The 17,183-nt window shown below is 36.9% G+C and overlaps 1 protein-coding gene across 2 annotated transcripts in view; it reads left to right on the forward strand.

Moving 5' to 3' along the window:
• Positions 1-17,183, forward strand: part of ZNF385B (zinc finger protein 385B) — a 228,840-nt gene that overhangs the window by 190,348 nt on the left and 21,309 nt on the right. For both annotated transcript variants that reach the window (XM_063318118.1, XM_063318119.1), the window contains one exon: positions 13,903-14,065. In XM_063318118.1, coding sequence (XP_063174188.1) covers positions 13,903-14,065 — 163 coding nt within the window. The remainder of the gene's footprint in view (positions 1-13,902; positions 14,066-17,183) is intronic.

The following is a 17,183-nucleotide window of genomic DNA, read 5'->3' on the forward strand; positions in this document are numbered from 1 at the left end:
GGACTGTGGTGCTTGAGAAAGATATCCAGCATCTGAGATTGAAAACGAAGTAATTAAGAGTCTCTTGCTCTAGACTTTCCCATATTTTGGAGACATCATAGGAGGAGGGCCATGTTAATCTATGGTGGAAAAAAAATCAGGAAACAAAAGCTTCTGGCTTTTAATAAAATGTGTTAGTCAGAAAAGGTGCTACCAGATTCCTGATATTTTGGAGAAGAACTTTAGCAACAGTGTCAACTAAGAATCAGTGTGAAGAAACAACTTCCAGCTGAAGCCTTCCCATGGAGGGCAGGAATCACATAGAGAATATCTTGCATGACCTGGCATTCCAGTGACACACTCCTGATATTCTTTCCGTGGGTTTGATTTTTTTTTTTCCTTCCTGGAAAATAAACCAAAGATTTGTTATGCTAATTCAGTACGTAGATTCTATATACAAATGGAAATACTCTCCAGCCTATGTCAGCTTGGAGCAACCCTGATATATCCGAAGTTGCACCATGATATTTTTCCATATCATTTTACCCAAAGGATTGTAATTATATGTGTTGTGTATGTATTTGTATAGTTTTTTTTAAAATAAAAATAAAATTCTAAGCTGTCAGTCTGGAAGATTTGAGAAGAAAGAAAACAAATGTGTGCCAGTGAATCCTAGAGAAGACTTAACTGAAGGAAAAAAATAAAAAAACGACCTAGAGCAGGGTTTTTCAAATTATGTTCTGTGGAACCCTAGGGTTCCATGAGAACTATGTGAGGTCCCCCCCCCAAAAAAAATCACTCGAACACCACCAATTGCTTTGCATGTTTATCAGATGTTCCATGGCTGTTTAAAAAAAACTAACATGTTCTACGGCCTGAAAAGGTTTGTTAACCTGTGGCCTAAACCTAAATTGAGGCCCAATATTAAAGAATACATAAGTAGGAGCCTTTAAAACAATGAAACAACAATATTTTAAAATTCTAACAATTGTTACAAAGTGTTAATTTATGGATATTCATTGCCCACACTATTTCTAATAGTCAAATTTAAACAGCAACTATTACTATTATTACTACTACTGTTACTACATGCTAGCTAGTACTAAAAATGTAAAAAGAATCAATGTCAAATAGAAATCTGTCAGTTGTATAGCTGGATTTTTGTCAAGACTTGCCCCCCCCCCTGCAAAAAGACTATTTATATTGATTCTTTAAGTTTAGAAGGTATTGAAGCAGATAGGAGGTAATTAAAAGCATAAATCTCAGGAAGCCTGTGAAGGTAATTCTCTGCTTTACAGGCAGAGCTGACAAAGTGATAAATGCTTCAGTTCCAACATGACAGAAATATTACATGATTACAGGCTGCAGAGGCACAATATGCCGAAAGTTATCTTCAAAACCAGCTATTTAACAAAGCCTTTACCAAAAGTTTTTAGTTTTCCATTTGAATCCATGAAATAGTTAACCTATTACAAGATTGATCGGGCTATGTTTCCTGTGTTCACCTTATTTTCAATAATAGTTTGTTTCACATTAATTTATTTAGATAAACTAAATGCCAGGAGCATTACACATTGAGGTGGAGAGAGGGTGGTGGGCCGCACTGGCCTTCCCCCGAGACAGAGAGGATTGCCGGCTCTTCCCACACTCTATTTTTGAGTAGCTCTGAGCAAGTGGGCATCCGAAAGCACTCAGGAAAAAGAGAGGGCATCACTATGACTCACGGAGCCTGTCTGTCCCATCAGAATTCTTTCTTCCTCTCTTTCCATTCTCTGACCTATGTTAACATTTGTACTGGTTCAGTTGCGGGCATGTATATTTGTCTGCATATTTAGGCTGACTGCTACGTTCCTGAGGACGCCAACCAGTCCGCCTGTCTTTTCTATATTCAAATAGACTGGTAGCGTCTCTTTTGCACCTGTCCACAGGTCACACACTCCCACACACATCCCATGTATCTGAATTATAACTATGAATTAAGAAAAATGGCTTTGTCTCCTCGTCCACAAAAATAAAATAAAATAACTTTCTGGCACCTTTCTCCCTGCTCTGAGACTGTGTATTTGTCTAATGTGAATACAAATACAATGGGTGGAAATAATAGGACGAGGGCTGAAGGGGGCGTAGAGAAACCAGAACTGAGAGCTATTTTGTCTGTGAACTGATTAGAGTGTTTGTTTTCTACCTGGAAAACTGACAAAAATCCCTCTGCCCCAGTCCCAGCTCCCCAGAGAGAGACAGTCAGAGGCTCACTGGAAGCTCACTGTGGTGGTGAAAGGTCCCCTGTACAAGCACCAAGTCATGTCTGGGCCTTTGGGGAGACGCTTTCACGACGTTTTCTTGGCAGACTATAGAGCGGGGTGGTTTGCCATTGCCTCCCCCAGTCTGCCGGCCTGGCTGATCTGCGGAAGTGACAGGAGGGAGTTGCACAGAGCAACCTTGAGGGACTAGATGAGGTCCAGTTCTCTGTAATAGAGGATGATATTTACGTGCAAACCCCCCCCCCCCCACACACACAGATGAGTAGGGAGACAATCACAAACTCCCCCTTAAGGAAGACAATCAGAATTAAATTACCACTCATGTTCACACATTGCAGGCTGCTTTGAGGGATCCCCAAATAGAGTTTTGCATTGTAAAAAGATCCATACTGAAAATGCATTAAACTAAGGCAGGAGCTTCATCGGAACCCCTTTCATCTGTGAGGCATCACAGCGGTGATTGTTTTCCAGAATGTAGTTGTTACTTGATAGTCACATTTAGCAAAATCTCCACTTTGTTTGGAATTTGACCACAAGGGACATATCTCATAACTGCAGGGAAAGTAGGAAACATTAGAAAAGGCCAAGTGTTTTTCCAGTCTCTAGTTAATACTGTTTAAATAAGGGTCTCTTTGTTCAAGAGACCCTTATTTAAACAGTATTTCAAATGTTCTTAATTTCTGTGAGCCTGGTCTTTCATCCAGGTCTCTTTCAAACCCAGTTTTTTTTTCCCCCCGTCAGTTTCTTGGTGGAAGCAAACTGCAGGAACACCTCAGGTCTTTGACTTTGCCCATTTTCTAGTCAGTTTAATAACTGAATCTATCAGAGGACCCAATCTGCTTTTTTCCATAAACCAATTTCAGTTGTTAATAGCTAATGGGAGGAGGATGTGCTGGAAAATATTTATTGTGACATAGTGTTGCCTAAAGAATTCAGAAGGATCGTTTTGCGAAGTGTGCTGGCAGAAGCGAAGTATGCTTCTGACCTCTGGGCTCCACAAGCTGCTTTGAAGTTTCCTCTGGCCGCCTCCACGTGTATATACATGCACAGGCTGGGGCCACCAGCAAAAATGGAGAGCCCCTTGAGTAAGTTCAAATATCCTCAAATCCATTTCAGGTTTGGGATTCAGACAAGTTGATTCACAACTCTAGCAAAAACAAAATTGATATAATACACTGACGGGGACTCCAGTTTTTATACTCAAATCAACAATAAATATATGAATTAATAGCTGATGTTATATGAAATTATTTGTAATTTTAAACATTTAAACAATTTTGGCATAAATAAAAAGATATATACAATAATACATAATACAAGCACACAACTATCAAATCACATGCAGAAAGAAAAATATTTTTTTCTTTTGATACTGACCTGTTCAAATACTACACTCAGTTAAAGAATTATGTTGTCCCCAGAATTCCTCATTTTATTTTCTCTGCATATAGAGCAGGTGTAAGAAACCTATAGTGCTTCACAGGTTCAGTTGCATCTTCAGCCATCCCTGACTATTGGACAAGGTGGCTGGGGCTGATAGGTCATAAGTCTTACTTCTGGAAGACAGCCCTTTGGCTAGTACAGAAGTTTAAAATTATTTTTTTGAATAGAATATTGCTAGCTTGTTGCAATAGTTCTGTTACTTAAATACATGGTATTGCCAGTACTTTGGAAGTTTTGGACCTAAAGACCAGCATATCAGTACTTGTGGATGACATGTAGATGTAGATGTAGATGTAGATGTAGATGTAGATGTAGATATAGATATAGATATAGATATAGATATAGATATAGATATAGATATAGATATAAATTTTGTATTAAAGATTTTTAAGAAGGAAGATAAAAAGTAATACAAACTAATATAAAGTAAGAAAAAGAAAAGACAAAGACAAAGAAGTAGCTTCTGGTCTTCTTTACAGCAGTTATAGGTACAATTATAAATTTACCTTACTCTGAGGTTACAACATGACTCTCTTTCTATAATCTATCCTGTCTAATCATCAAATCCATAAATCATAGGTTCATTTTTTTTCTGTTTTACGAAAAAAAGTCCATTAGGGGTTTCCAGTCAGCAATAAACCTAGATACTGTCTTTTCTCTGATCAAAGCAAGTTAGCCATCTCAGCAAGTTCCATCATCTTCACCAACCATTCCTCCATTGTAGGTAATGCCAAATCTTTCTATCTTTGTGCATAAAATAATCTTGCTGCTGTTATCCTGTACAAAAACAAAGTTCGATGACTTTTTTCCAGTTGTTTCTCCATCAATCCCAAAAGAAAAACCTCTAGGGTTTTTTTTTTTTTGGTATATTAATCTTTAAAATCCTCTGGATCAGTATGTATGTTTGAATTCAGAATTTTCTAGTTTTTTTACATGTCCACCAAACATGATAAGGGACGCGGTGGCGCTGCGGGTTAAACCGCTGAGCTGTCGATCGGAAGGTCGGCGGTTCGAAACCGCGCGGCGGGGTGAGCTCCCGTTGTTAATCCCAGCTCCTGCTCACCTAGCAGTTCGAAAACATGCAAATGTGAGTAGATCAATAGGTACCGCTTCGGCGGGAAGGTAACGGCGTTCCGAGTCGTCATGCTGGCCACATGACCCGGAAGTGTCTATGACAACGCCGGCTCCAAGGCTTAGAAACGGAGATGAGCACCGCCCCCTAGAGTCGGATTCGACTGGACTTTACGTCAAGGGAAACCTTTACCTTTTTACCAAACATGATAAAATGTCCCTTCTTGTAGTTCACATTTCCAACATAAATTTGAAGTGCCTTTATACATTCTAGACAGTTTCTCTGGTGACATATACCAATGGTTCATCATTTTATAAAAATTCTCTTTAAGATTATAACATAGTGTAAATTTCAATCCTTTCAACCACATATTTTCCCATTGTTCCATCTGTATATTATAAACAAAAATTTTAGCCCACTTTATCATACATTCTTTCACTTGTTCTTCTTTCAAATTTCAATAAAAGTGTATACATTTTAGCAATTACATGTTCATCAGTTATACAAACTCAGACTTACAATGTTCAAAACCATAAATTCTTTTGTCTACTTTAAATCTTTCTAATAATTGTAAATAAGAGAACCATTAACAACTATATCCCTCTGCTGCCAGTCTTCTCTTGATTTTATTTTACATTCCCCTTGACAAAATTCTAGTATTTCATGATAAGTTAGGCATTTATGTTGCCTATTATTTCTCGTCTATAAAATGCTTCTTGTGTTGAGAACCACAAAAGTGTTTTTGGGCAAAAGTTGGGTTTGTATCTATTTCATATTCTCAATATGGCACATCTAACATAATGATTTTTAAAATCCTCATTAACCTTAACTTTGTCGTACCACAAATATCCATGCCACCCAAATCTCAGGTTGTGTCCTTCTAACTCCAAGAGCCTTCAGCACCCACTCTTTCATCCAAACCAAACAGCAAGTTGCAATATACAATTTCAAATCGGGTAAACCCAATCTTCCTCTTTCCTTTGCATCTTGGAATACCTTATACTTAACTCGTGGTTTTTTCCCCACCACACAAATTTAGATATACCCTTCTGCCACTGTTTAAATGGTGCATCAGTTGTCAAAACAGATATTGTCTGAAACAAAACCATCATTCTAGAAAAGGCATTCATTTTTATCCCAGAAATTCTCCCCAGCAATGACAGTTATAGATTCTCCCATCTTAACATATCTTTTTAAACTTCATTCCATGTCTTAACCTAGTTATTTTGAAATAAGATACAGCTCATGTTTGTCATGGTGATACCCAGATATTTTACCTTCTTCTCAATCTTAAAACCTGTTTTATTCATCAATTCTGTTTGATCTTCTATTTTCATATATCTTGTTAACATCTTCGTCTTCTGTCTATTAATCTTGAAACCTTCTAATGCACCAAATTCTTTTAATTTGCCCATTAATATTTCAATTTTTTTTAAAGGATCTTCCAGAACCAACACCAAGTCGTCAGCAAAAGCCCTTAACTTAGAAGTTTCTTTTTAAATCTTTACTCCCACAATCCTCTCATCTTGTCTTATCTCTCTATTCAATATTTCCAGAACCAAAATGAAGAAGAGTTGCATGGGAGAATATGTGGAACAAAGGTTTGAGATTCACTATGAATTATAATTTGAAAGAGAATTTTTACAAAATGATGTACTGAGGTTAATGTGGATTTTAAAAATCATTATGTTAGATGTGCCATACTGAGAATATGGAATAGATACAAACCCAACTTTTGCCCAAAAACACCTTTGTGGCTCTCACCACAAGAAGCATTTTATAGACAAGAAGTAATAGACAATAATAAGTTGTCAAAGATGTATAAAGGAATATAAAATGGGTGTTGGAAATGCTCCCAAGGTGAAGGAACTTTTAATCACCTTTGGTGGACTTGTGGGAAGGCCAAAAACTTTTGGGAGCAAATATGTAGTATAATCCAAAAGATCCTTAAAGTGAATATACAACTGAAACCAGAACTTTTTCATTTGGGCTTGATGGACCAACAACTTGAAAGAAAATCTGGGAATTTGATTTTGTATATGATAACAACAGCAAGACTTTTGTACACGCAAAGATGGAAAGATGCACAAATTCCCACAATGGAAGAATGGATGGTGAAATTAGTGGAGTTGGCACAGATAGCAAAATTGACAGCACTGATAAAAGAAAATACTGTAACTGGATTTGTTTCTACTTGGAAACTGCTTCTGGACTATTTGCTTGTAACTGAAAAAAAAATGAAGTTTTGATTTTGGGTTTTGATGATTAAACTGTTATTTTTTAATAGAAAACATGTTTGTTAAGGTTTAGTTAAGAGTAAGAGATTAAGGTATTATATGCATTTATATCTGTGTTGAAGAAAGTTGGAAGTAACTTTCTTTGTATCTTTTCTTAGCTATTCTTCACTTTCTCTTTTTTCTTTTAGTTCTTTACTCAAGCTTTTCTCTACTTTGTATTTTAATTGTATTTTGAAATCTCAATAAAGTTTATTTAAAAAAAAGAACCAAAATAAACAAGAGAGGAGACAGTGGGCACCCCTGTCTTGTTCCTTTTTGTATCTCACAGGGTTTTGTTAGATCTACATTAACAATTATTTGTGCTTTCTGTGAAGTGTAAATCAATCTTACCCATTTTATAAAGTTCTCTCCAAAATTCGTATCTTCCAAAACCTTGAACAAGAAAGCCCAGTTCAAACTGTCAAAGACCTTCTCTGCATTTAAGAAGATCAATGCGGCTTGTTTTCATTAAGTTGGTCCAAATATTCCAAAATGTCCAACACATTTCCAACATTGTCCTTTAACTGTCTTTTAGGTAAAAACCCACATTGATCCACATGAATAAATTCTTGCAAAATTATTTTCAGTCTATCAGCTAGAATTGTTGTGAACAACTTACAGTTAATATTTAATACTGATATCGGCCTATTGTTTCTTGTTAAAGTCAAATCTTGTCCCTCTTTTGGTATTAGTGTTATATTGGCCTCTTTCCAACTCTCTGGCATCTTTCCTCCCTGTAGGGGGTGACATTTATTTATTTATTTATTCATTCATTCATTCATCTATTTATCGTATGACAGCACATCATACATACTACAAATATATTTTAAAAATGGGAATATAAAAAGGTATATAAAATTTATAACTAAAAACAAACATTAAGATTTCAAATATAGTCTTTTACAGCATCAGTTGCCTCCACGTGGTGTCCCCCAGGCCTCCTAAGATTTTTGGGAGTGGCTAAATGGTCTATCATATACAAGGCAGCCAGATAATCCTATGGATCTCCTGGCTAGAGCACATCCATTTTTGTCATCTTCACTATGTTACAAGGGGATGACAAAATCATTTCGAATGTACGCAGATCTAGCTAATAGTCTAGCTTGCTTGCTTGCTTGCTTGATTATATAGTCTACTAGACATTTGTTCATTTAGTCCAGGAATGAAACTGGATTAATGTTTTCCAAATCTCTCCTTAATAGGTGCAGATTCTTGTTTCATATGTGTACATTACACTTATGTAGTTAGCCAAATGAACGGATCATTCAGAACAAACATCACCAATCGGTGATGTTTCCTGAATATGATTTCTTCATTTAGATCAATCTCAGCTTTAAGTAACGTTTTACAGCTGAGCGGTTTTCATTTTTTCCATATGAAACAGTTTGAAAAGAAATAGCTATTGTTTATTAAAAGCGTATCTAAAATATAGCTGTGAAAATAGATTACTTTCTGTACATAATTTCATGCTTTGATTTGTTTTTTTGGTAGCGAGTGTGTGTGCTTTCTTTTTCTCAGCCTTGGAGTGAAGCTAAAAGGGCAGATTAATCAAAGGGATAATGGGCAGATATTTTATGTTGTGCATATTTCAAGAGTAGTGGGTGGGAATTGGCTAATTTGCATGTCATTACCCAGACTAGTCACAGCTGAGGAAGACAGGCACCAGGCTCTATACATAATAATATTTATTAAGGTTCCATATTTTGAATGGTGGGAATAAGAGTTTCAGAGCAATGTATTACTAAAAGCACAGTAACTCTTTTCTACATCACTGTATCCATACCAGCTGTAAGTAAAATATTTGCAATGCTTCATTTTATTGTGGTGAAGGAAAGCAAATTGTTGTATAGTGAAAGTAAATAATAAGTTACACTAGGGGACAAAGAAACATCTCAAACTGAGAACCGAGAAAAGGCTACTCTTACGTCTATTTTTCATTTCTTTATGCATGCAGGACCATTATGATTTTTTTCTACCCTTTTTTTTTAATCCATTCAATCGTGTCTGATTCTTGGAGACTGCCTGGGCAAGTCCCTGCAGTTTTCTTGGCAAGGTTTTTCGGAAGTGGTTTGCCCTTGCCTGCTTCCCAGGGCTGAGAGGGACTGACTGGCCGAAGGTCACCCAGCTGGCTTCGTGCCTCAGGCGGGACTAGAACTCACCTTCTCCTGGTTTCTAGCCTGATGCCTTTAACCACTACACCACTCTGGCTCTACATTTTCTACCCTAAGATATTTGATCCTAAAAGGCAAAAGCTATCCATCATTTTAGTATCTGTAATGGTATGTGGGAATGACCTTGGGAAACAGGAGGGAGAGCTGCAGACTGGACAACTGGGATGTAAAAGATGTTTCAGCCCACAGAAAGAGGGATGGCATGGGAAGCATTTCAGAAGGGACACTCCCTAGTTTTCTGGAGAGTAAAAGGAAAGGAAGGGCAAAATACTTTTAGTCTTGCAAGATTATGTTAATGTAACCTTATCATAAAGGTAGAGCTAGTACTTGTGCTTCTTGTTTGGACTACCTCACAGGGCTGACAATATCTTCATTGTCAATTCTAAGGCTGATTGCTGGTGCCTGTAGCAATTAGTCTTCTTTATGTTTAATCTTAGTTCAATTTTTTCACTGTGCTCCCTGACTTTTATTACCAGAACATGCAGATTATTGGCATTTTCAGCTATCAGGGTAGTGTCATCAACTTAGTACAAATTATTGATTTGTTTAACTTTAAAATTGCACTCGTCTTTTTCTAATCCAGTCTCCCTTAATATATATTCAGTAAATAGGCTGAATGAATAAGGGGAGTCTCCTTACAGTGAAAACATTTAAAGAGATACTGTTTAGACTGCCCATCCAAAAACTCTAAACTTAATGAATAGCTGTGTCCAGAGAATCTCAGTGCTTAATTTCCAAAGAGCTTCATCTCCTGAGGTTGTGTCATCTGGAGATAGGATCATGGGAACCAGGAACCACTCAGAACTCCTTAGAGACTAAAACAAAAATATATCAAGGCAAATGTAGATGTAAAAAAAAGTTTGGATAAAATAATATGATTCCAAATGGAGGGGGATGCCCAGAGTCCCCCTTATGGGAGAGATGGGCAGCAGTAGAAATTTGAAAAATAAATAAACAAATAAATAAATAAAATTTATTCTATGATTACACTGCTTTATTCATAGAGGCTTACAAGGGGTTCAGAGGATGTATTTGTAGCCCTCCTGTCTTAACCCACCACTTCTTCAATCTTTTTCGTTTCCAGAAGTAAAACAGAATAATCATTCAGTGCCTTTTGATTAGTGGTACTAGAACTCTCTGTTTGGGAGTCTTCCAGATAAAGAAAGAACTGGGTAATGAGGAGAAGAATAGAGTCTGTGGGCATAACCAGACCTGGCATCAAATTCATACATTAATCAGTTGACACTGTTGCAGCTGATACTACATTGTGAGGTGAGGTCTCAGCTGTAAGGGCAAGGTTTTGTCCCAGCAGATCTGGTTTGATGGAAAGTGACCAAGGCCACCACTGACTGATTAGTTGAGAGTTCAGATTGCTTCCGGTGTGGCTCTGAAGCCACCTTTAATAATGCTATATTGCTCTGCTCTCTCCTTATAGGTAATGAATGAACCAGGAGAACTCCAATTTATTTTATACGAGGTGTCCTTGACATTTGAAAAAGAAGCAATAGAAAAAACATTTTGTTTAAAATGGCACTAGGGGACTTTTTGCTTTCTGATTTCATTCTCATAAAATTCCTGAGAGAAAATAGTTTCAGAGGAGTCTCTTTCCTCCTCCCTGCACTTTTGCTGATACATCTATTGACAAAGCCAGTTTACATATGCTATTCACAGAGCACATAGTCTTTATTGCTTTAGAAAGCTAAAAGCAATAACAGTGCCCAGAAATGTGATGGCAGGAACAGAGAAAATAGCTGGGCCTGAGGGACAGGCTAGAAGAGCTTCCAGGCAAATGGTTCCTATAGCTACCAGTCAAAAGATGTGCCGCAATTCTGTTCTCTCCTTATAGAAGTAAAACAGTGGAAAACATGTCAGGGAAATGTGGGACAGTGTTGTCTGAGTGGATATCTTATATAATTTCATGAACAATGCCAGGCGTTTGCGTAATAAAAGTAGCATCTGGAAGCACCCTAAGTGTAATTATTATTACGCAATTCAGGATTTCATAGCTATTTTTGGTCAACACATAGCTAGCCTGGTATTAGCACTGCAGAAATGGGCAAGTTTGTTAGTGGTCCTACATGTCAAGTGCTTCTTAAACAAACAGCATAAAATTGTTATAATGTATATAACATTATAATAATTATAATTATGAATATATTACAACTATATAATACTCTACTAAAATTGCTGATAGTGTACTTCCAAAAGCTCAGTGGAAAAAAATAATACTTTTTTGAAAACAAGGAGGCTTAAAGCCTCTTTTTATATTATATAAACAATCCAGCAGATAGTACTGCACAATATTCAGTAAAATCTATGTTATATATGGATATACTAGTGCCACTTGAAGTACTATATGCTTCGAGGATAGGTTCTTGCTAAAGAACCTTTATAATCTTACATTTGCTTGCTAGAAAGTCAGTCTTACTGAGTTCAGGGGGGGTGTTTCTTTTGGCTAAACAAGTTTAGAATTACTAGTTCTTAAACACTTACCAGTTGATTAATCAGTTTCCCTCCTTTATATGATACTAATACAATTGAAAAGTTTTTAATAGCTTTAACAATCCATACTGTAGTCCATATTTTAGTGATAGATTATTATGTATTTGTGTGCATGTCCACATATAATTTTAACTTTATTTTCTGTGCAGTTTTGCACAGAGAGCATGATGTGGCTCTATAGAAATGCAGTGTGTTTTCTTCTTTTAAGAACAGAAAATGTGTTCAGTGTTACTTGCTTCTTAACACAACTCCTGAATCTTAATGGATGTTTCACCTGCACTGATTTTGATGATGCATTATTTACGTGCCTTTCCGTTCTATCTGTTCCATTTACTTACACCCAGGTGGCAGGGTTCCTTATTACATGGTGTCGCAAAGTGACTGTTCTATGGCACCTATTGCACTGAGACTAATTCAGTCACCCTTTCTATAGCAACGTAGTGTTAACAGCACCCTTAAGAGTTCGGAGCCTAGCAGAGGTGCTGAGAAAAGTTTGTAGGCTTAGTTTTTTGGCTTGCTTTCAATTTCACACAGCAGCCAAAAGGCTGCATTCCTAATGTATGTCAGCCGTGGCATTATTCTTAGCTTTACATTGCATGATACAAGAAATGTTTTTTGCATTGTATTTCTATATGTGTGCCACCAAAGTCTGGCCATACTTTAATGCCATGTATTACTGTCAGGGTTTTTTCCACTTTCATTTGTCATACAGAGGGAGAGTTATTGAAATGAATGGGATTTTATTGTGTTTAGGGATAGGGTGTCCTGCCCTATGTGCTAAATTACACTTGCTTCTGATATTAACTATTAAAATATAGTTGATATGTACACTTCAATAAAGGCACATACAGTATGTTCTGTAATTTTAAATTTAAGGGTATACAATGCTGTTTTCAATTTTTAAAAATATGTAGATTAATTTTTGCTCTCATTAAAAAACATCTTGGGAACGAATCCGTTAGAATAATGCTAGGTAATAATAGATAGACTCTCTTCCACATGCATAAACTGCTAGACATTTACTATTAAATAGCTAAACTTGAGAAAGATGGCTTCCCGGACCATTGTGGTGCTATTACAGTTGTTAAGAAGGCCTTAGGCACCATCACTGATAATGAATCTGCATGTATATTCAAAGGTGATGTACCTTCAGAGAGCGTTCTGGTTTTCAAAACATATTGACAAATGCTCATATATTTAATTTACACTGCAATCCCATATACACCTACACAGAAGCAGTGTAATTCAGAAAGTCTCGTGTGTTTAGCTATACAGTATTATCCTTATTCATTTTGTGATCTTATGGTGACTCTTCTTTCTGATCCCAGCCCTCATATTTATCTTAGGGGAAATATCTATTTCTGTGGGTCAAGTGAAGAGCTTTCCTTCACTATTCTCAAGTGAGAATATTGACATCTTCCATTAGAACCTTTAGGTCCATAAAAAAATTGCTCTCTCTTAATAAATGCTCTGTCTCCATAAAACTGAATATGCTTGCTTATGTTGTAATTATGTAGACTTCGTTATATGCTACCAAGCTGACTAGAGTTTGTTGGCCATTTAGGCTGATGTTCCACAGGCTCAGTGAACCTCCCTTTTTTGACACAAGCCTGGAGTTATAATACCTGGGCGGGTGCAGAGCAGGGAAGTGGAGTTGCCATACACATAACAGGCAGCAAAAATGCCTGGTGGAATATATTCACCAAGTTGTGCAGTCCTGTACAGGACTAATAATAGACACAAGCCACCATAAACAAGCAAGTGTGTGTTCATAAAGACTGGTACAAATACATAGGCTATAATCTTATGCAAACTCACAGTGATTTCAATGGAATTGTAGTCTAATTGTGGATAAGATAGGGCCCTTAATAGTCAGATAAATATCTAGTTTCCAAATCTGATTCATTTAACTTCCTGCAATGGGTTAAAACTGTAGTAGAGTATAACTCAAAAATTAGTAAGGAGGTTGATCCTTTTGCTGTAATCCATGAAAATATATGCTCTACAGTGAGATCTCTGTTAGATATGTATCTTGCAAAATCATAGAACAATATTAATAATCAAGGACTATTAAATCTTCTTAGGCAAAAGAATATAGTGCCTCTTAACTGGAAGTTGCATAACGTTTCTTTTTCAACCTTCTCATCCATGAGTGATATCAAGTATGAATTGTGAGCCTGATTTGTTCTCCTTTGTAGAGCCAGGCTGAGGCCCACTACAAAGGAAGTAAACATGCCAAGAAGGTCAAAGCACTAGAAGCAACGAAAACTAGACCAAAAGCTGGTGCTTCCAAGAACAGCGCAATGGCTAACGAGAACGGCTCTGCTACGCCGGTCCCGGCCAACATCTCTGACAAATCAGGTCAATGAAATTTTCATTCTATACATTCTTTGCTTCTCCTTCTTGCTTTATGTGAGATTTTTGTCTACAAGCTCTCTGCCTATTTCAGTGTCAATATTTGTAGTAAAGATATATAAAACTCCATTCTGAAATGGAAAGTGATTGTTAAAACTGGTGGGTCACATTCCCTATGAAGCTTGATTTGCTCTTCCTGTTTCCAGCTGAATATATACCAAACATTTAGGCAGTAGCCAATGATGGGCAAATACTGATGGCAAATCTGATGGAGAGATGCAGATAGAGTGATTCAGCTATCTGTGTTAAAGCTAGCCTAACGGTAGCTCTCAAATGGATAAAGGAAGAGAGATTGTATATTATTCTGCTTTCTACTAGCCCTCGGTATAAAGCTGTTTGCTTTTAAATGGCTCAAGCACATTCCTTTTGCTATCTATAAACATCAGTTCTTTTAGCATGCCATTTGGTAGTTAATAAATACTTCTGTTTCATCTTGGGCTAATAATCTATTAAAAATAGCACAGTTTAATTCACATAGGTGAATAGGATCCATTTTTTCCCAAGGCTAGAATTAATGCTTATGTAACCTGTAGTACATGAACCATTGTAATAATACACAGATATCTTGTTTGCACAGTCTTGATACAATACCAAAAAGCAAACCTGCTGTCTCCAATCTATAAATATTGACACTTAATGAGGGCTGCTTACAAAACTGCCACAAGCAGGGTAGTTTACCGTCATCTCTCTTGCTACCTTTTAGGTTCTACTATTGCCAAAAGTACCCTTCTCTTCCTCCTAATTTGTTAGTGGAAATGTAGGGAGGGGGGACATAATTGAGCCAAGTAGGATCAAAGTTAAGAGGACTAGCAAAAAAGGTGTGTGGAAGCTACTAACAATCCTATTTCTTGCATGAAGAAATACCTGGGGTTCCCTGTGGAGGATTGAATCATCATAATAAATCTGCAACAGCTAGCTAATGACATTTAGTTTACTATTTCTTCTTTACTTTAAGAATCCTGTATTTCCTGTATTTTGCCTGATAATTAGTGGAACGGTCTTTCTGTATAATCCTGTAATCCATGGTAAATTTCAAGCTAACCATGGGAATATAATTAGTGCCACATGTAGGGAAATGCAATAGATTGTTAATTTATTCTGAATGGTGGATGTTACTGAACATATTCCCAACCCATTACCTTAACAAATTTATAAATATAATCTAAAAGAAGCATGAAACCCATTAGAAATTGTGTCATAGATATCAACAGGTGTATCAGGATCAGCAGTTGAGTCACACTTAACCTGGGGTGGATTTCAGCACCATAGTTTAAAATGACTAAAATATTTTTTCTTTTCTTTCCCTTAAGTTAAAGCAGACTCATAATATGTGTTGGAAGGAAACGTTGGTCCCTACTTTGCAGGAATTGAAGACTATTATTATAAATCAGGAATGGAGATTATAAATTTTTTGAGCCTGAGATCCATAAAATGGGTGTGACCACACATTATACATGTGGGTGGAATAAGTTTCTTTGAGGGAGTTTTAGAACTTTCCTTTCTAGTTTAATCTGAATTGCTTATTTCAGGGTTTAAACTACAGTTTCCAACTTCAAAATGGAAGGACACTGTGTGTGTGTACACACACATACATAAGCATATAAACTTTTAATTTAGCTTACAAGAAGAGTTAGTGACTATTACAAATTATTTCAGGCCTGAAGTTATATACAAGTTATGGAAGCTGAAAATAACAAGCAGATTACCATGGTGGAGCTCATACCCATTTAATCACATTTCCACCTAATATCCCCTGAAAAAATCTAGAGAAATAGTAGGAAATTCTCTTTGTGGGTAAAAGCTACCAGGGCCAACCTGATACAAAGAACCCTTCCCCATGCCACAAAGAGGAGCTGAACTGAACTGGATTGGCAAAGAAACCTCCTTCCTTCTGTACTACTGACAAGAGCACAACCTCAGTCTCTTCTGAGAAGCAGAACCCAGTTTAGAGAACTCAGCCAAGTGTCTGCTTGCACTGGCTCCCCATAGCCACCCTTTACGAGATAACTGCAGGAATTAACCCACTTGGCCTAAAGGTAGGGCCTGGCCACATATGTCTACCACTCTGATGTTGCAAAGACAAGACTAGTACATTTGGCCTTTAGACAGAAAGCTGATAGAAATCAAACTGTATTTTCCCTGATGGGACTGGAACATTACAAATACATACTGTGTACTTTGAAGAGAACTGTTAAGCAATACAAGCTGAATGAAAAAGTCTGGAGATAGCATATGCTAATATATAGATTCTTATATTAATTATATAATTTAAATCATTTTGGGCATCTAAAAAGTTTTGCTACCAATATATATTATCTCTGTTGCGTATAGTAAGATTGCAGCCTTCCACCCCCTTGGGCCTTATTTCTGAATAGGCAAACAAAGGATAGTAATGAAAATAATGTGTCAGACATAAAAATATTAGAGCCTTAGCATAAATGGGGAGACAGAAGGAATAGATTCAGTCTGTATCAGTGCTAGATGTAGAAAAAAAGAAACAAGCTGCCAGGACTACACAAGAAAAGTTGAACTGGAAAAATAAGAGAAACTGCCTGTTTTTAAAGAAGAGGTAGGAATAGCCAAAGGAACATCAGAAAGAAAGAGATATGATAGAGCAGCTAAGCAAAAAAGCCCATGAAGTTTATCAAGTTACCAACTCTGAAAAAGTAAAGGATTCTATTGTCTACCAAATTAAGTCTCCCATTAATTTGCTTCCAAGCTGCTTAAACTTGTGTAAGGGAAATATGAGATGCCCCATTGTCATATCCCTAGGACCTGTCATGGTAGCTGATTTAGTAGAATTACTGCTCTGATTTCCAGGCATATTTTCTCACACCATGCTTAGTTGCTACAGAGTTGGGACATAAAGAAGGAACTGGGAACCATTTTTCTGGCCAGGGCTGGATTCCCATAGATACAGGAGTGTACATACCAGCAGTGAGTAGAAAGACCAGCGAAACTGGACCCAGAGGGTTCTTTTTTCTTTTCATTACTCTCCTCTTTTTTTTTTTTTCCTTATTTCTTCCACTCCATTCATTCTCCCCCCCCCCCGCAAACTTGGGCT

Source organism: Candoia aspera, chromosome 1 (assembly GCF_035149785.1).
Source record: "Candoia aspera isolate rCanAsp1 chromosome 1, rCanAsp1.hap2, whole genome shotgun sequence".
NCBI classification, from domain to species: domain Eukaryota; kingdom Metazoa; phylum Chordata; class Lepidosauria; order Squamata; family Boidae; genus Candoia; species Candoia aspera.